This window comes from Staurois parvus, unplaced genomic scaffold, assembly GCF_062004578.1.
Source record: "Staurois parvus isolate SC_StPar_1 unplaced genomic scaffold, SC_StPar_1.0 ptg000385l, whole genome shotgun sequence".
Classification (NCBI taxonomy): domain Eukaryota; kingdom Metazoa; phylum Chordata; class Amphibia; order Anura; family Ranidae; genus Staurois; species Staurois parvus.
This window is the reverse complement of record NW_028318181.1, coordinates 327166-343105: the sequence shown is the minus strand read 5'-3', so window position 1 is coordinate 343105 and position 15940 is coordinate 327166. Positions and strand designations below refer to the sequence as shown.

Sequence of the window (15940 nt, the reverse complement as noted above, 5' to 3'; positions counted from 1 at the left end):
ATGTGTGTTCATAAAACAAGCTATGCCCACTTTTGCATTTCTTTTGGTACCGCTCTCATATTTTCACTCTACATATTATTTAGCCTGCTTGGTGGAAACCCTATACTGTCTGTATAGGTATAATGGAACAAGATGGGTAGGTGCATCTTACAAAATTAGACAACTCAGTGCCTTGGCTTTTAATATCAAATTTTGTTAAAGATGTTGAGAAACAGTGGACTTATACTTTAAGTTGCAGAAAAGAGACACCACAGTGAACTGTTAAACCTGCACCAATTGACATTATAAATAATCGTTAATAAATTTTATTCAAGGATATTCTTTTTAAAAAACAGTTGAGTTTTAGCAATAATTTTACATATGAGGAGATGAAAAACTTTCTGGAATTGTTCTCTCAAGCATTACCATGAAGATTTAACAGTGGGTTCAAGTTAGCCATTAAATGGCTTATAGACTGCATAAAGAAATCAGGCACACCATGTGAGCCAAAGTGACCATTTCTGGCAGCATAGTCCACAATCCATAATAGATGAGTGCATGGTTTAATCTCTGGCCATTGTTAGTAATAGGCAAAATGCAGACCACAAATTCCCAGAGTGAGAAATTAGGTAACCTGTTGGCCTGTTTTAACCCTTCATACACCAGCCAGAGCTCTCCGTCCTCATTCAGCATATGGTAGTCTTGAGGTAGGGTTCTTTCAAAAAATTATTTAAAAAAGAAAAAAAAAAGAAAAAGGGGAAAAGAAAGAAAAGAACAACTGAAAAATGGATTGATGGAAAAACAAGAAATATCAAGGAAACCTGTCAAAGAGAAAAACTGCTGACCTCCCTCTAAAAATGGTACTGACCTGGCTGACTTTCTTCTTTCAGTACTTTGAATCATTGAACTCAACAGGCATGCAGAGTAGTAGTTCTGACTTTACTTGCTGCATACACAGGGGAGTATTTATGCAAGAGCCAAGCAATTAGCATTTTCAGAAGGAAGTCAGCAACAGTAGTCTGTATTTCTCACATGACTGGTATAATTTCAAGACAAATGAAAATGTAACAATGATACAGACACACAGAAACAAAGCACATTGAGTAAGAATGGACAAAGACAACTTTAGAATACATTTGATAACAGAAATCACACCTAAATATTTACATAGGTATCATGAGTTCAACTTTTTTAAAACAAGTAGCTGGACTCCTGGGGTCCTCATAATAATTAAGAGAGAGAGAATAGTAATTTAACGTACTCCAAGCAACCAAGTCTGCAAAATCAATTTGACGCTACTCTTTTTTTTTTTATTGTGCATGATATCCATATTCATTAAATAGTTACAATTTTAATGGCAGCCACTTTAGGTCACATAACAGTGATGGTATTTACAAAGACTAAAAGGCAACATGGGGTTCAGATATTGTCTCCCTTTACTGCTAGACTAGAGAAGTCATCTGAAGTGTAAGTAAAGCCAATCGTTTTATTTGTCTTTATCTGTCTGTGTCCTGTCAGGGAAATTTCTCTTCACTTCAAGTGACAGATACACAGCAGGAAGTGAGAAATCTCTCCAGAATGAGGGCTTGTCCCTTCCTAGATAGTGGTTACCACAACAGGGCTTACTATAGAAAAATGTCCCATCCTTACCACTCCTAAGATTTTTTTTTATAGAACAGGGGTCTCCAAATGACGGCCCACAGGCCACATCCAACCCGCTACAAGATTTTACAAGTTTAGTTTGACCAGTGTTGGTTGTAACACTAGCTTTATTGTAGATAAAAGTAAAAATGTTCTCCTTTAAATGTTCCATATGTGATGACACACTGGGGTTGATTTACTAAAACTGGAGAGTGCAAAATCTGGTGCAAGCTTTAGCTTGTTCAATTAAGCTTTGACAATAAAACCTGGAAGCTGATTGATTTCTATGCAGAGCTGCACCAGATTTTGCATTTTCCAGTTTTAGTAAATCAACCCCTATATTTACATTTACAGCTATGTTTATTTAGAAATTAAAATTATTTTTAAATATTTATTGCAGTGCAATAAAAAGGAACAAGCCTTTGCAACTGTTGGCTTGTAGTTCTCAATGATCTACCACAGAGCTCAACAGTGCTGTGGTAGTTCATTGATTCTTCCTGTCAGTGTTTATCTGCCTGCCTGTACGAGGCACGTGCAGACAGATGCACTGACAAGTCTGCAGGAGTCCTGCTTGGCATCTGAGATCTGCTCATCATGGGTGCAACTACTTTCCTAGTAAAAAAAAAAAAAAAAAAGCTAAATTGTTTGCCTGCATTTATTTATTTATTTAATGGTGATCTTCTCCTGTAATTTTTTTTTGGGCTGTACCTCATATGGCCTCATAAGTCTTCAACTCAGATTTCAATTGCACTGGTCAGCAATTTCTTGTCTATTAAAACCAGCAGAACTCTTGGGTATTAAGTAAGGAAACACTGCAGATCAATACTGCTCACTCTGAGATATGCCAAGACTGTAGGAGCCTGTGTGCAATCCTACAAATCTCTCTATAGGCATAAGCATGAATGCTTGGCTAGGTTTAGGGTTCATATTTCCGGCCCAGGCTTGTGACTGTAGAATTTGAGTACTCTCATATGCAACCACTCTGCTATGTTTATGGGCACCCTAACACTGCACAATGGAAACCACTATTTACGAAGTGATGACAAACAAATCTGCCAACAACACTTTAGGCTTCATTCACACTTGTGCAACTTGCCATGCGACTTAAGACATCAAAGTTGCATGGCAAGTCTCAGGCCATTCTTTTCAATGGCACCTTTTCAAATTGAAGCGATTTAAAGTAGCAGCGACTTTGAGAAGGTGCCTGCACTACTTTGATCCAGAGAGTGTAATGTCGGATCAAAGTTGCACTCAAAGTTGCATCAAATCACTCCAAAGTCACACAAGTGTGAAGAGAGTTTTACTTAAACCAAAAATAAGTAAGATTAGATACTGTCACTAGTTAACAAGATCATACACAAACAGGGTAATAAAGAAAGTGATGTCTTGAAGCTACATAAGGGATAATACATTTAAAGTGGAGTTCCATTCACTCTGTAAAAAAATAAAAGTCAGCAGCTACAAAAACTGTAGCTGCTGACTTTTAAAAAAAACAGCCACTCACCTGTCCCACGATCCCGCGGTGCCCCTGCCACAGCCCGTTTCACCAGCCGTCCTGTATTCCAGGCACTGGCATCTTCAGTGTGGGCATCCGGCTGTGACAGCTTCCGGGTTCACAGCCGAGTGCCCACTGCACATGCACGAGTAGCGCTGCGCTTCCTGAATGGCCCTATCATCTTCTAGGACCTGTCACGTGTCCAACAAGACTTCGGGGAGGAAGTGGAGGAGGACAACCTCTGCTACCGATCGCCTAGGTGATCACGGTGGAAATGGGAGAGGGTACCTGTCAATTTCGGGTACCCACTCCCCCAAGGTGCCAATCCTTAATGGGGAGCGTGGGACCAATCTTTAAAGCGAAACTTCCCCTTTTGGGTGGAACTCCGCTTCAACTATAACATAACTCAGTGAGGATATTAGTCACTATACAAATGCACAGTTTAGACAGGGACCTGGCTGTACATTATTTTTAATATAGTCATGACTACTAATATTAGATATTGAAAAAATAAGGATCTAATTTTAAAGCTACTCTCCAGTTTGACATTACACCCTACCCCCTTTCCCCCATTATTCACTGACAGAAGAAAACTCACTTAAATGCCTTTTATTCACCTAAAGCTTTCTATCTTCTGTACCGAAGGCAGAATCCTTCTTTGGGTGACCATGTGACTACATACATGACGTAGACATGTCCTCTTGTCTGGCCAGTAGCAGGGTCCTCGCACAATCAAAAAGAGAAATTTGCAGCTTTAACATCAGCCAAAGGGGACCTGGCTGGGCAGGCACATCAGCATTGCTGGGTCACTGGTCTCCCATGCTAGTTGTCTGGCTGTTGTGCTGACCTCATGGTTTCCATACTTTCTAAGTCATTGACCGGGAAAAAGGATCCAGATCAGAAAAGTCAGAACTCCCTATTTGCATACTTGATCCAGATCAACGATTAAAAGTACTGAATGGTCAGCATTACAGTCAAACAACAAGGATTTTCAGGCAAACAGCTCAGAAATGGTAGCAACCAGGACTCTCCTATAACAGGCTTTTTTAAAGGTAGATATAAGGTTATTAGGCCTCATGCACACAGTACATTTTGCAAACTCTCCTAAAAGGCTTTCCTTCAGGCAGCAGCGTTTTGGCAGAAAAAACATCTTACGCTTGTAAAAAGTGTGTAACAAGTTATGCACATTTACAGGCATCAAGCTCTTAGGCATTCATTTATTTCATTGGCTGGAAATAATAATAATTTACTATTGCTAGTACTAGTGCTAAATGTACTGAGCATTAACATGCGTTTAGGTGCATTTACAGGTGACAAACTGTTTTTCTGCCAAACCTCTGCTGCTCCTGGACACACTGGCAGGGGGTTTTTTTTTTCTGCCCCTAAAAGTTGCTAAAAGTCTATGTGTGCATGAACACACAGACTAACATACAGGGGAGTTTAGAGGCAGGGAAAAATACACCAGACGCCCCTAGGAGCAGCAGCAAAAATGTCCTGTGTGCGGCTTTATAATCACAAGTTATTATCATCAGATCTTTACGACTTCTAGTACAAACTAGCATTCGGTCCTGAACTGAGCCAGGGTCCCACACAAACTACAAAGAAGTTAGCGTCCTGTAGTGGGTCTGAAAGCCTAGCTGGTTAGTCTGCACTAAAGAGTTGACAGGAAAAGTTAAAAAAAAAATTGGCTAATTGCCAATTGTCATACAGCAGCTTGGGACTGGGGCTTAGTTTCTAATATTCAGAGTGCTCATGGAAAATTCTAACATTTGCAACATGCTTGTCTTTCTAATATGACAGACCCTGACACTTTCTATATATCTGGAAGCTCTCTTTCTTTTGGCAGATGTAAGAAAGGTCTGCAAATATAAACCATACAGATTGAATTTCAGGTATGAATAGGTTCAAAAGCAGGTTGAGATGACCCATATACAGACCCACATAGGTCTTGACTGTGATCAACAAAAGCCAATGTTAGTGTAATATACCTGTTGGTTTCTTTCATGCCTGTATAAGCCTGGGCAATTTCCCTTCGGTCTTTCATCTTCTGAATATCCTCAGAGATGGGCAACGTTTCTGTCATTGTATCCTAAAACAAACCAAAAATGTTAAATATTTTTATATCTAACCAAAAAGATCTAGAATTGATGGCTTTATCAATGATCAGAAGACACAGACCAAAAACCTTGGACACCATGTTACTTAGCTTGGCATTCAATGAGCTTCTGTTAACAGAATATTACTCTTTCAAAGGTTGAAATTCACTAGTCTATATAGGTTTCCTGCTATTTTTAGAAAAAATGCAGGGGTAACGCTATACGAAAAAAATACAATTCATAATGACTTAAAACAGAAGTTAGTACTAAACTCTTTGTGTGACTTACTATCATCAAATCAAATATAGGCAGACAGATATTTAGCATGCATTCCACCTGAATGTTTAGATATGTTTCTCAACATACTTTCAATTCCAATATTAACTCTTGAACAATATTGAGTTCTACCATTAATTTGGTGATAAATTAATAACATGTCTGGTGCAAGGATCAATTACCAAACTGTAGCTATTTAAGTAAAAATAATTTCCTTACTACTGGTAAAAAAAAAATATATATATATATATATATTTTCTTTAGTTTCTGGGAAACCCTACTACTGGAAGCAGTATTAGTTGCATAACAGGCATATCATATCCCAGAACAGGCATATCAAATCCCTCCAAAACTTTGATGGTACAGCAGAAAGCTGGGCTGTTTTCGAAGGCAGAATTCAAGCACTTCCTGATGGTGCCGAAGCTTTCCTGCCCATTCCTACTGGCCACCTATGCCCTAGTATTTTGTACATTATAGATCTATAAGAAAGCTAATAAGCCAAGCTTTTCCATAACAAGGCTTCATCTGATCAAAGAAGGCCATATGGGTAGACCAACCAAACAGGAACTTGACACAAGCAAAACAATGAGGGCCACCAAAATCTATTAGGAATAAGGGAAGTGAGAATCTGGGACAGCCTTTTTCAACTAGGGTTCCACCAGAGGTTGCTAGGCGTTTGAGCAATGATAGGATTCTGCTCTCACATAAGTTACCACTGACATCAATTATTTTTCAGTTATCTGTAAGGGTGGTAATTCTTCCCACAGACCACCAATGTAAGGAGCATTCTTCCCACAGACCATCAATGTAAGGAGCATTCTTCCAATTGACCATTAGTGTAATGGGACCCTTCTGCACCAATCTGAGGGGCCCGCCTCTTTACTAACCACCAATGTAATAGAACACATCACCTGTGCAAATGGGGATCCCACCGGCCGCCCGTGCAAATGGGGATCCCACCGGCCGCCCGTGCAAATGGGGATCCCCACCGGCCGCCCGTGCAAATGGGGATCCCCACCGGCCGCCCGTGCAAATGGGGATCCCCACCGGCCGCCCGTGCAAATGGGGACCCCACCGGCCGCCCGTGCAAATGGGGACCCCACCGGCCGCCCGTGCAAATGGGGACCCCACCGGCCGCCCGTGCAAATGGGGACCCCACCGGCCGCCCGTGCAAATGGGGACCCCACCGACCACCCGTGCAAATGGGGACCCCACCGACCACCCGTGCAAATGGGGACCCCACCGACCACCCGTGCAAATGGGGACCTCAATGGCCGCCCGCGCAAATGGAGACCTCAATGGCCGCCCGCGCAAATGGAGACCTCAATGGCCGCCCGCGCAAATGGAGACCTCAATGGCCGCCCGCGCAAATGGAGACCTCAATGGCCACCCGTGCAAATGAAGACCTCAATGGCCACCCGCGCAAATGAAGACCTCAATGGGGACTTTAATGTCCACACGTGCAAAGGGTAACTTTTTCACCAAAGTAAGGTAATGCTACAATTTTTACAATTTGCATTTCTTTTCTGGCCATGATTATTAGTTTTGTTTCATTATTATTACTGAAAATAGTTTTAAGATATTTCACACCCAGGGCTGCTCTATATGACAAATCTCCCACATTCCTGACTCTTTTTTTGATTCTTATATCCATAATCAGGGGTTCCCTGGGACCTGAAAGTTCATTTCAGAGTTTCCTATGTTAAAAAGGTTGAGAAAGGCTTCTCTGGGATTATTAGAGTATGCATTGCACATTTTTTAGTCTAAGATAACTGAAGGAAACGTAATACATAGAATTTAACTAGCAGATAACCAGGGGTAGTTTGTCAGTAATGTCCAGGGATTTCACACCACAATGATGTATTACAGAAGCACAAAAACACAGGAGTCAGCAACACACAAATGAATCAAGGACATTATTTTATGGATGTTTAGCCTAAAATCAATTGCAGGGTATGCAGCAAATAATAATAACTTGTTATTTCAGCTTAAGCTTGTGGCTCAATACAAGCAAAATAGGTTATTGCATTGCATGCATAAAGCTAAGCTAGAACCAGGATTAATTGTTACCTTATCATCCTTTATTACCACAAAATTGTTGAGCAAATAAAAAAGAAAAAAAGTAAATCAGTCATGCCTTCTCAGTAAGAACATTACATAATGTATTAATATTTCACTACTCTTCCCCTGTAAGAGAATGTGAACAACTTGGCAATGGTTTGCTAACATGTTCTTGAAGGTGAACTTAGCCTTTAAAAATGGGCTTCAGATACACTTAAGGTAGTTTTCCTGTAATATTTTCAGTTGCATAGCTTTGTTAGCGTCATCTTAAAATGGAATTAAACCAATCAATGAAACGGTTTTCCCAAAACAGTTACTTTCAAGGCATGCCATGAATTCCTTGTCAAGCCATGAATTGTCTGGTCTCATAACTGATCACATGTAGAGAACCATGGCAACTGCAGATCAAAAAGGCTAAGATGGCAATTTCCTTGGCTGTAAAGGAAAGGAGAGTTGAAGCCCATTTTTATAGGCCAAGTTTACCTTGAAGAACATGTTAGCTGCTACACCAGTAATGTGTTTAGAGTTTAACATATTGCAGCACCCTCCTCCCAATCCCCTGAGCCTCACCCTTTCCTGGGATAGGGACCAAGGGTTCTTCTCCCCTGCAGATGTTGTCACATTTATCGCCTCAGAGGGGCTCTGCCTACACAACAGTGTCATTCATTCATCTGTAAATGAATAATCTACAAGTCCTGTCTCTGCCCCATGCAGCAGATGAACTTGTAGTTCTCAATGGACTACAAATGCGCTGATCAGCACACTCTTAGTCCATTCACTCTTCCTCCAGCTTCTAACTGAAATCCCCTACAGAGGGAGTGTGCAGGAGCCTGATATTACACCCAAGATTCACTGATCAGGGGTGCAATGCTTTGCAGGCTTCAATGCAAAAATAAGAAATGCACATTTTTGTTCCTGCAAAATATGTTCATTTATTATTTTTTCCTTAAAGGTGAACTTATCCTTTAAAAGAGAAGTATGGTCAATGCTTTTTTGGCCATATTTCTCTGCTGGATCACAGGAGTGTACTTACCTGTGCTCTCCTGTGACCCAGAATCAGCCAACAGAGGGCTATAGTCCGCTATTGGCTGACATCACAGAGCCACTCCAGGTTCTGGAAGGATCCTGACGATAATGTGACCTTGTGGCTGGACCAGCAGCTGGCTCATCCTCAGTGTGCCAGCCGCTTCCACCCCCTTTCCAGCCCAGTGCTCCAGTTAGCGCTGAAAGGACAGAGCAGGGAGCGGTGACTGACAGTGACCTCTCTCTGCTCAGAGTGGACTGAAAACTGAGCGATCAGCTGGCTTAGAGCCAGTTGGGAACAGCTGCAGCATCACAGCGATGCTGCAGCCATAGAGGTGATTATGTATGTTTGTTTGGTCTTTTTTATGCCTGTACTACTCCTTAAAGTTTTGGAGCAGAGGAGCGTATATATCCCTGTTCGGTACTGATTGCTGTTTAAGTCCCTGCTAGGAAGATTCACCTTCTCTATTTGTCCCGGAAAACACCGTTACTGGCACTGGAGGTGAAAAGAAAAATGAAAAAAATTTGGAATTGGCACCGAACAGGAATAGAAGGTTAATCTAATAGGGACACTTTTCTCGCTAACAGCTGCCTTCAAGAGAGGACTTCTCTTTATATGGTAGGCCTTAAAAGGACATCTTTCCAATGGGACATAGAGGAAAGAAAACCAACAGATGTTTTAACCCTTTCCTGCTTTTTCCAAAGTTAAAAAAAAAAAAAAGTGTTGGCTTCAGGTATACATTAATATTATGGCCGAGTATAAGGGTAAAATTTGGAAACTGATGAGCATCTTTACTCATACTTTCCCAGTATATTATTGTTAATAATGAATTACTTCATGCGTTAATTTACAGAACTAATTGTGTTTTAAAGAAACATTTGGGTCTGTTGCTGAAGGGCAAAGTGGGTATTCTTATCTGATCAGTCTGTGATGAAAGATACATCCTTATGGAAACTGTATCAATCTAGAAGATCCGATTGTCTACACGTTATGGAATTTTCCACTCTTATGCTCAAATCTAGCTTCAAATATATTCACCTTATCAGCCATATAATGTAAATACTGGTCAACAAACAGGTTCTAAACTGGTCAAAATGATTTGTTCATGTATGATTTCTGTCATTTATCACCCTAAATTGGCTTGTCCTTAACATAGAACTTTACATAATGGATTATCACCTTGTGTGGAATGGCTTCCATTTGGCTCACTAGCTGTGATCTCAGAATGAGCACTTCTTCTTTTCTCACTTCCAGCTCTTCACTGACTGAAGTCATTTGTTCCAAGAGCACCCTATAGACTGGACCCCCATGTCCTGTGGTATCTGGGGAGGCCTTCTCTGTGACAGCTCTCCTGAGCTCATTTAGCTCATTTTTCAGCTTCTTGTTCTCAGATTCCAGCTCTTGACGCTGAAAGACACATTACAATGTCAACATCTAAATGCCATAACCTAGTAGAAGCAGCACACATTCATAGAATTACACCTCAAATCACAAAGAACTGAAAATGGATACTTGCTTTGATAAACAGTATAAGGGTTGGTTTGCAAATTTATTCTCTGATTGATTAGAAACGATACTTTGTTTTAAAATTGTATCTTGATATTACCTTGAGAGATTCGTATTCCAGTTCTGTCCCTCGAATTGGTGACCTTGCCTCCTCCTGAGAAAGCAAAGAGATTTAAAGATTCAAAACTTTAATCTGAATGCATTAGTTTGCTAAAATGTTTATATATAATACTTTCTGTAGCACACATGGGAAATGTCATTGTCAGGGCTCTGTCCTCGGCAGAGGTGTTAGGAGACCTGGCACCCCTGCCAGTACCTTGCATGGCCGCAGAAGTTCACATCGGCTCAAATTTGGCTCCAAACGGCCTTTATAAGGAAGCCCTGCCCCACTCTTAGGTGCTGGTTGATCTCTGGCTTCCCAGTACCTTGTTACTGTGCTATTGTGATCTGTGATTTCCTGATACCGACTCGGTTTGCTCTTGGACCTGTCTTCTCTGCTTAACCCCTGATCTGACCTCAGCTTGGCTAACGGATATTCCCTCTTGCTCCTCTGTGTATGACCTTGGCTATCCCATCTGACTACGTCTACTGGGATTTCAACCTGGTACCTGACCTCAGCTTTGAACTGGCTATCTTGTGATCCTCTGTTTCCCTGAAGGCTTGCATACCTTGCACAGGCACCACCTGTCTGCAGATCCTATCTCAGTGCATAAGCTGTGCTCCTGGGTGGACCACCAACAAGCACTCCTACAGGCGACCTGTGCCACTTTGGACCTGGCTCCTGCTGTCCCACTCTCAGGGGAGTCTGAAACTTAGCCGCAAGGGAAGCCCTCTCTCCATTGGCCTCTAACACCAGGTACGTGATAGTCATCTTATTCATGTGACTTTTCATGACTATAGAGTACAAGCTTTATATCAGACAAAAGCATATGAAATGAGTGCGTTGTCTTGCTACACAGTTCTGTAATTTACATCAAAAGTGCATTATTTTTTATGTTCCGGTCACAAGGTTCATGACTATGTGGGGGATTGGTTAAAGTGTATCTAAACTCAAAACCATACATTTCAAATATTGCAGCTTACCAGTCCTTAGATGAAGTGGCTGTTTACTTTTCTAATGTTATTTTTTCCTTTATTTTCACATGGAGATCCTGCAAATAACAGACTTTCTGTCCTGAGTGGGTACGTTCACTCCTCCATTGTATCTATGGAGGGAGCCATGGTTGACACCCAAGCTGGACTTCAAGCATGTCTGTGCCTTTTTTTCATCTCCATTCTATAGTTACGTTTAGTAGTTAATACAAGAAAGATAACATTGTTTTATGCCTATAAGTCAACTCACAGAAGTGATAAGGACACTATTTTTTTGGCAAGAGAAACAGGTAGTTTCTGTAGTTGTTAAAAATGTTCTAAAAATCTTGAAAAGAAAAAAAAAAGAAAAAGAATACAGTCACCAGATCTAAGGAACACTGGAGGGACAGTCAGAACTTGGGTAATTGTCAAATGGCAGAGTCCTTTATTGAAATGAAATGAAACAGCTGTAGAAAAAAAAAAAAACCGCATACAGGAGGCATCAGCAGCCATTCAGTCTCAGCACAGGGTGGAGCTGAGGATTGAAAGAAGGTAGCAGCACCACGACACCTGTTTGCACATCTAAGGACTGGTGCACTGCAATAAATTACATTTTAGTGATTGTGTTTTGTTATCCTTTAACAAATAAAAAAACATTTCATTATAATAAACTCCATCTCATTCTGATCAAACACAAAGTCTGGTCACAGATAGATTGAAATTTGGCTAGTTCAGTAGAGAGCAGCTGAATTTCGATCTATGTACGACCTTCCCTGTTCATCAGAAGTCAGTCGTCAATATCAACTTTTTTCAAATGGGAACGCTGGAAATCTTTTGTCGATCAGCAGCTATTAATTAGTGTATTCTGACAGCGGAGCAGTTCTGCTTTCAGAATACAATGCCCAGCGAGGAGGATGCTTCCATGCACCTCACTTGTGTGGATGGAGGAATCCATTCAACTTTTTCGATCAGTCCGCTGGCTGATGAGTCATCTATGGCCATCCTTAGCAATTCTCAGAGAGACCATAAGTTGATAATGCTGCAGTATTTTAAGACTCTACATACCTGACTTTTGGCTTTGTTAAGCTGTTCTTCCTTTTTATCCAAGTCGTCTTGCAAAATTAGTTTTTCTTGTTCCAGTTCTTTCACACGTTTCTGCAGCTTGAGAAACAGGGACATGTCCAGAGGAGCCTTCTTATCAACTGGTTCCTAAGGAACATCCAGAAATGGTACAAGAGACACAAGACACCTTCAGTTAGCCAATATCTATCATTTTATTTTTTATTTTCACATTGATAAGCTCAGTATTACGACACTCTTAACACGTTTTGCTGGTAAAGATCTAAATATTTATTATATTACAGGGGATAGTAAACCCTGGAACAACCACCATTCACTGTTCGTTCAAAGCAACACAGCAGTTGTAAAAAAATATCAGTAATAATAATCACTGTGAAATCTACAATGTGTTCATTCGTGCATATTTATATAAATAAGGCTCTAGTCATATAATTTATCTTGTATAAGTAATGAGCAAGTGTATTTAGTAAGGTTTAGATCATGGAGAAAGAATTAAAGATGAATTCCTGGTATGGTATATTTGTACATAGTTACATTGGTCCAGCTTGGAGCAATTTAACTATGTATATAGCACACCTGGCCAATCTACCTGGAAGCTGGAAATTACTGAAGTAGACACTGCTACTTCAGTGATCCCCACTTGCTTCTGGGTCCTGTCCTGAGCAGCCAGCCTGATGCATTCTGAATACAGGCGTTTAGCACCTCAGTAAGGGAGCCATTCAGGGAATGCTTCTGAATGAATGCAAAGTGTTTTCTGATTGGATAAGGTGGAGAAGCCCAGTGGTGATGTCACATTCTCCACCTCATCCAATCAGAGAATGATTTACATTCTCTGAATGGCACCCGTGCTGATCAGCCAACCTCCAGTATTTCGAATATATCAGGCTGGCCGCTCAGCACAGGACCTGGGAATAAATGGGAGATCACTGGCATCAGCCAGGTATGGTGTACACATAGTTACATTTTCCAAGCTGGACCAATGTAACCATGTAAACACATACAATGGCCATAATTATTCTTTAATAATGCTTAAAAGGATACCTATAAAGAAAAATATATTTTTTCTGTTAACTGTCAGGGTTGCTTACAACATTCACCATTTATTCATATCAATTACATTTTTTTCTAAAAGAGATGAAAACCCAACTCCAGCAATTACATTGTAAGCAGTAATAGCAATGTTTTTTGTTTATTTTTTGTTAGTTGGTTACCTAAAGTAAACCTGAAACTACATGTTCATCTTATGGGTCTATAAAACTTTATCCAACATGCTTCAAGGGACAAAAAAATCTCTCTTCTTCCCAAAAAAAACTGAGTGAGAGCCCTGATGAAGGGGGATCTCTTGACCCCCGAAGTGCATTGGATACCACTAATCTTTTTGTTAAATAAATTATTATCAGCAATAATGACCATAAGACCAACATGTGGAGCTTTCTTTTCAGTTTTCATGTGGATTTCTTGGGGACTTCTCGCCTTGTTGTAGAGCTGCCGAGGTCAATCCATAAAATCCTACCATACATATTCCACTTGATGGAAGAAAGATAGGAGTCCAGAGCCTTTTATCTACTTTTTCTTGAACCTAAAACAACATGCCCATCTAAGAATCCGACTGTCCATCCTAAAACAACATATGTCCATCTAAGAATCCCCCGTCCATCCTAAAACATCATGTCCATTCAAGAATCCCTCGTCCATCCTAAAACATCATGTCCATTCAAGAATCCCCCGTCCATCCTAAAACATCATGTCCATTCAAGAATCCCCCGTCCATCCTAAAACATCATGTCCATTCAAGAATCCCCCGTCCATCCTAAAACATCATGTCCATTCAAGAATCCCTCGTCCATCCTAAATCAACATGTCCTTCTAAGAATCCCCCGTCCATCCTAAAACATCATGTCCATTCAAGAATCCCTCGTCCATCCTAAAACAACATGTCCATCTAAGAATCCCCTGTCCATCCTAAACAACATGTCCATCTAAAAATCCCCTGTCCATCTAAGAATCCCCTGTCCATCTAAGAATCCCCTGTCCATCTAAGAATCCCCTGTCCATCTAAGAATCCCCTGTCCATCTAAGAATCCCCTGTCCATCTAAGAATCCCCTGTCCATCTAAGAATCCCCTGTCCATCTAAGAATCCCCTGTCCATCTAAGAATCCCCTGTCCATCTAAGAATCCCCTGTCCATCTTAAAACATGTCCTTAAGAATCCCCTGTCCATCCTAAAACAACATGTCCATCTAAGAATCCCATCCATCCTAAAACAATATATCTATCTAAGAAACCCTTGTCAATCCTAAAACAACATGTCATTAAGAATTCCCTGTCCATCCTAAAACATGTCCATCTAAGAATCCCCTGTCCATTCAAAAACAACATGTCCATCTAAGAATCCCCTGTCCATCCAAAAACAACATGTCCATCTAAGAATCCCCTGTCCATCCAAAAACAACATGTCCATCTAAGAATCCCCTGTTCATCCTAAAACTACATGTTCCTAAGAATCCCCTGTCCATCCTAAAACAACATGTCCATCTAAGAATCCCCTGTCCATCCTAAATCAACATGTCCATCTAAGAATTCCCTGTCCATCCTAAATCAACATGTCCATCTAAGAATCCCCTGTCCATCCTAAATCAACATGTCCCTAAGAATCCCTTGTCCATCCTAAAACATGTCCATCTAAGAAACCCCTGTCCATCCTAAAACAACGTGTCCATCTACGAATTCCCTGTCCATAGCTGTATAGCATAGTGGAAAATAACAGATCTACTGGCAGGATCACAAGTAATAAAACGATTTTAAAAAGGGGCACTCAGACACATTATGGCTGGAATTACATAGGAAATGATGGTGTACCCACATGCTGTTCTCAAAAATTCTACAGGTTCAAAAAAAGTGTTTGGGGGGACTCAGAAAAACAAAAACAACTGATCTAATGCTATTGACAGACTGCACCATATATATGTCATTTTTTAATTCTTCCCATAAAATGCACATTGGATTGTTAACACTAATGGAAATATAAAGCCAATATATCTATTTACATAGAGTCATTGATAAAACAGTTTATAGGTTAATACAACTCAATACTGGAAACTAAGTTTTATTTCTATATCAGAGTGTGTGTTTATGTGCATCTCCAAGCATTAAATTACATTATTGTGGAGAGGCTGTGACAAGCTATTTTAAAAGAAGATTCATTTTGCTTTTCCATAGGCAGTCACCATTTTATAAATTTTCCATAAAGTTGATAAATAATTAAAGGGGGAACATATGACTAAAATAAATCTGCTTGAAGCAGAATAAGGCAGCCTTGGTTGTACGGCTTCTGCAGTAAAGATAAAGCAGATTGTTTTTTAAAACCAAATCCTAAGAGACAAATTTGTTTTTTAAAACTAAATCCTAAGAGATAAAAAGCCTCTAGTTGGTGAAAAGAAGTCTCACAACAGACTGATAAATAAAAAAGAATATGGGAAAATACTTAAAAACGTTATATAGAAAAGAATTGTAGGTTCGCCTTATTTGTTGAACATCAGTCTTACCTCATTACGGAAAGCTAGGTCTTCAGATTCTGTAATCTCTGAACTGAAGGTGTATTCGGATTCATTGCTGCTGTGGGTGGAGTCGGTCCTCTTATGTCCTGGTTTCGGCATGGTCTGCAACATTAGTTGGATTAGACTGGTACACAAACATACTCCATGATATCCC

The 15940-nt window shown here is 40.3% G+C and overlaps 1 protein-coding gene across 1 annotated transcript in view; it reads right to left on the bottom strand.

The window, feature by feature from the left end:
- LOC149455884 (unconventional myosin-Va-like) overlaps nucleotides 1–15940 on the bottom strand; it is a 241092-nt gene that overhangs the window by 41358 nt on the left and 183794 nt on the right. The window contains exons 25-30 of the mRNA XM_089685755.1: nucleotides 15775–15888; nucleotides 12215–12358; nucleotides 10179–10232; nucleotides 9752–9979; nucleotides 5104–5204; nucleotides 614–694 (exon numbers count right to left, since the gene is read on the bottom strand). Coding sequence (XP_089541881.1) covers nucleotides 614–694; nucleotides 5104–5204; nucleotides 9752–9979; nucleotides 10179–10232; nucleotides 12215–12358; nucleotides 15775–15888 — 722 coding nt within the window. The remainder of the gene's footprint in view (nucleotides 1–613; nucleotides 695–5103; nucleotides 5205–9751; nucleotides 9980–10178; nucleotides 10233–12214; nucleotides 12359–15774; nucleotides 15889–15940) is intronic.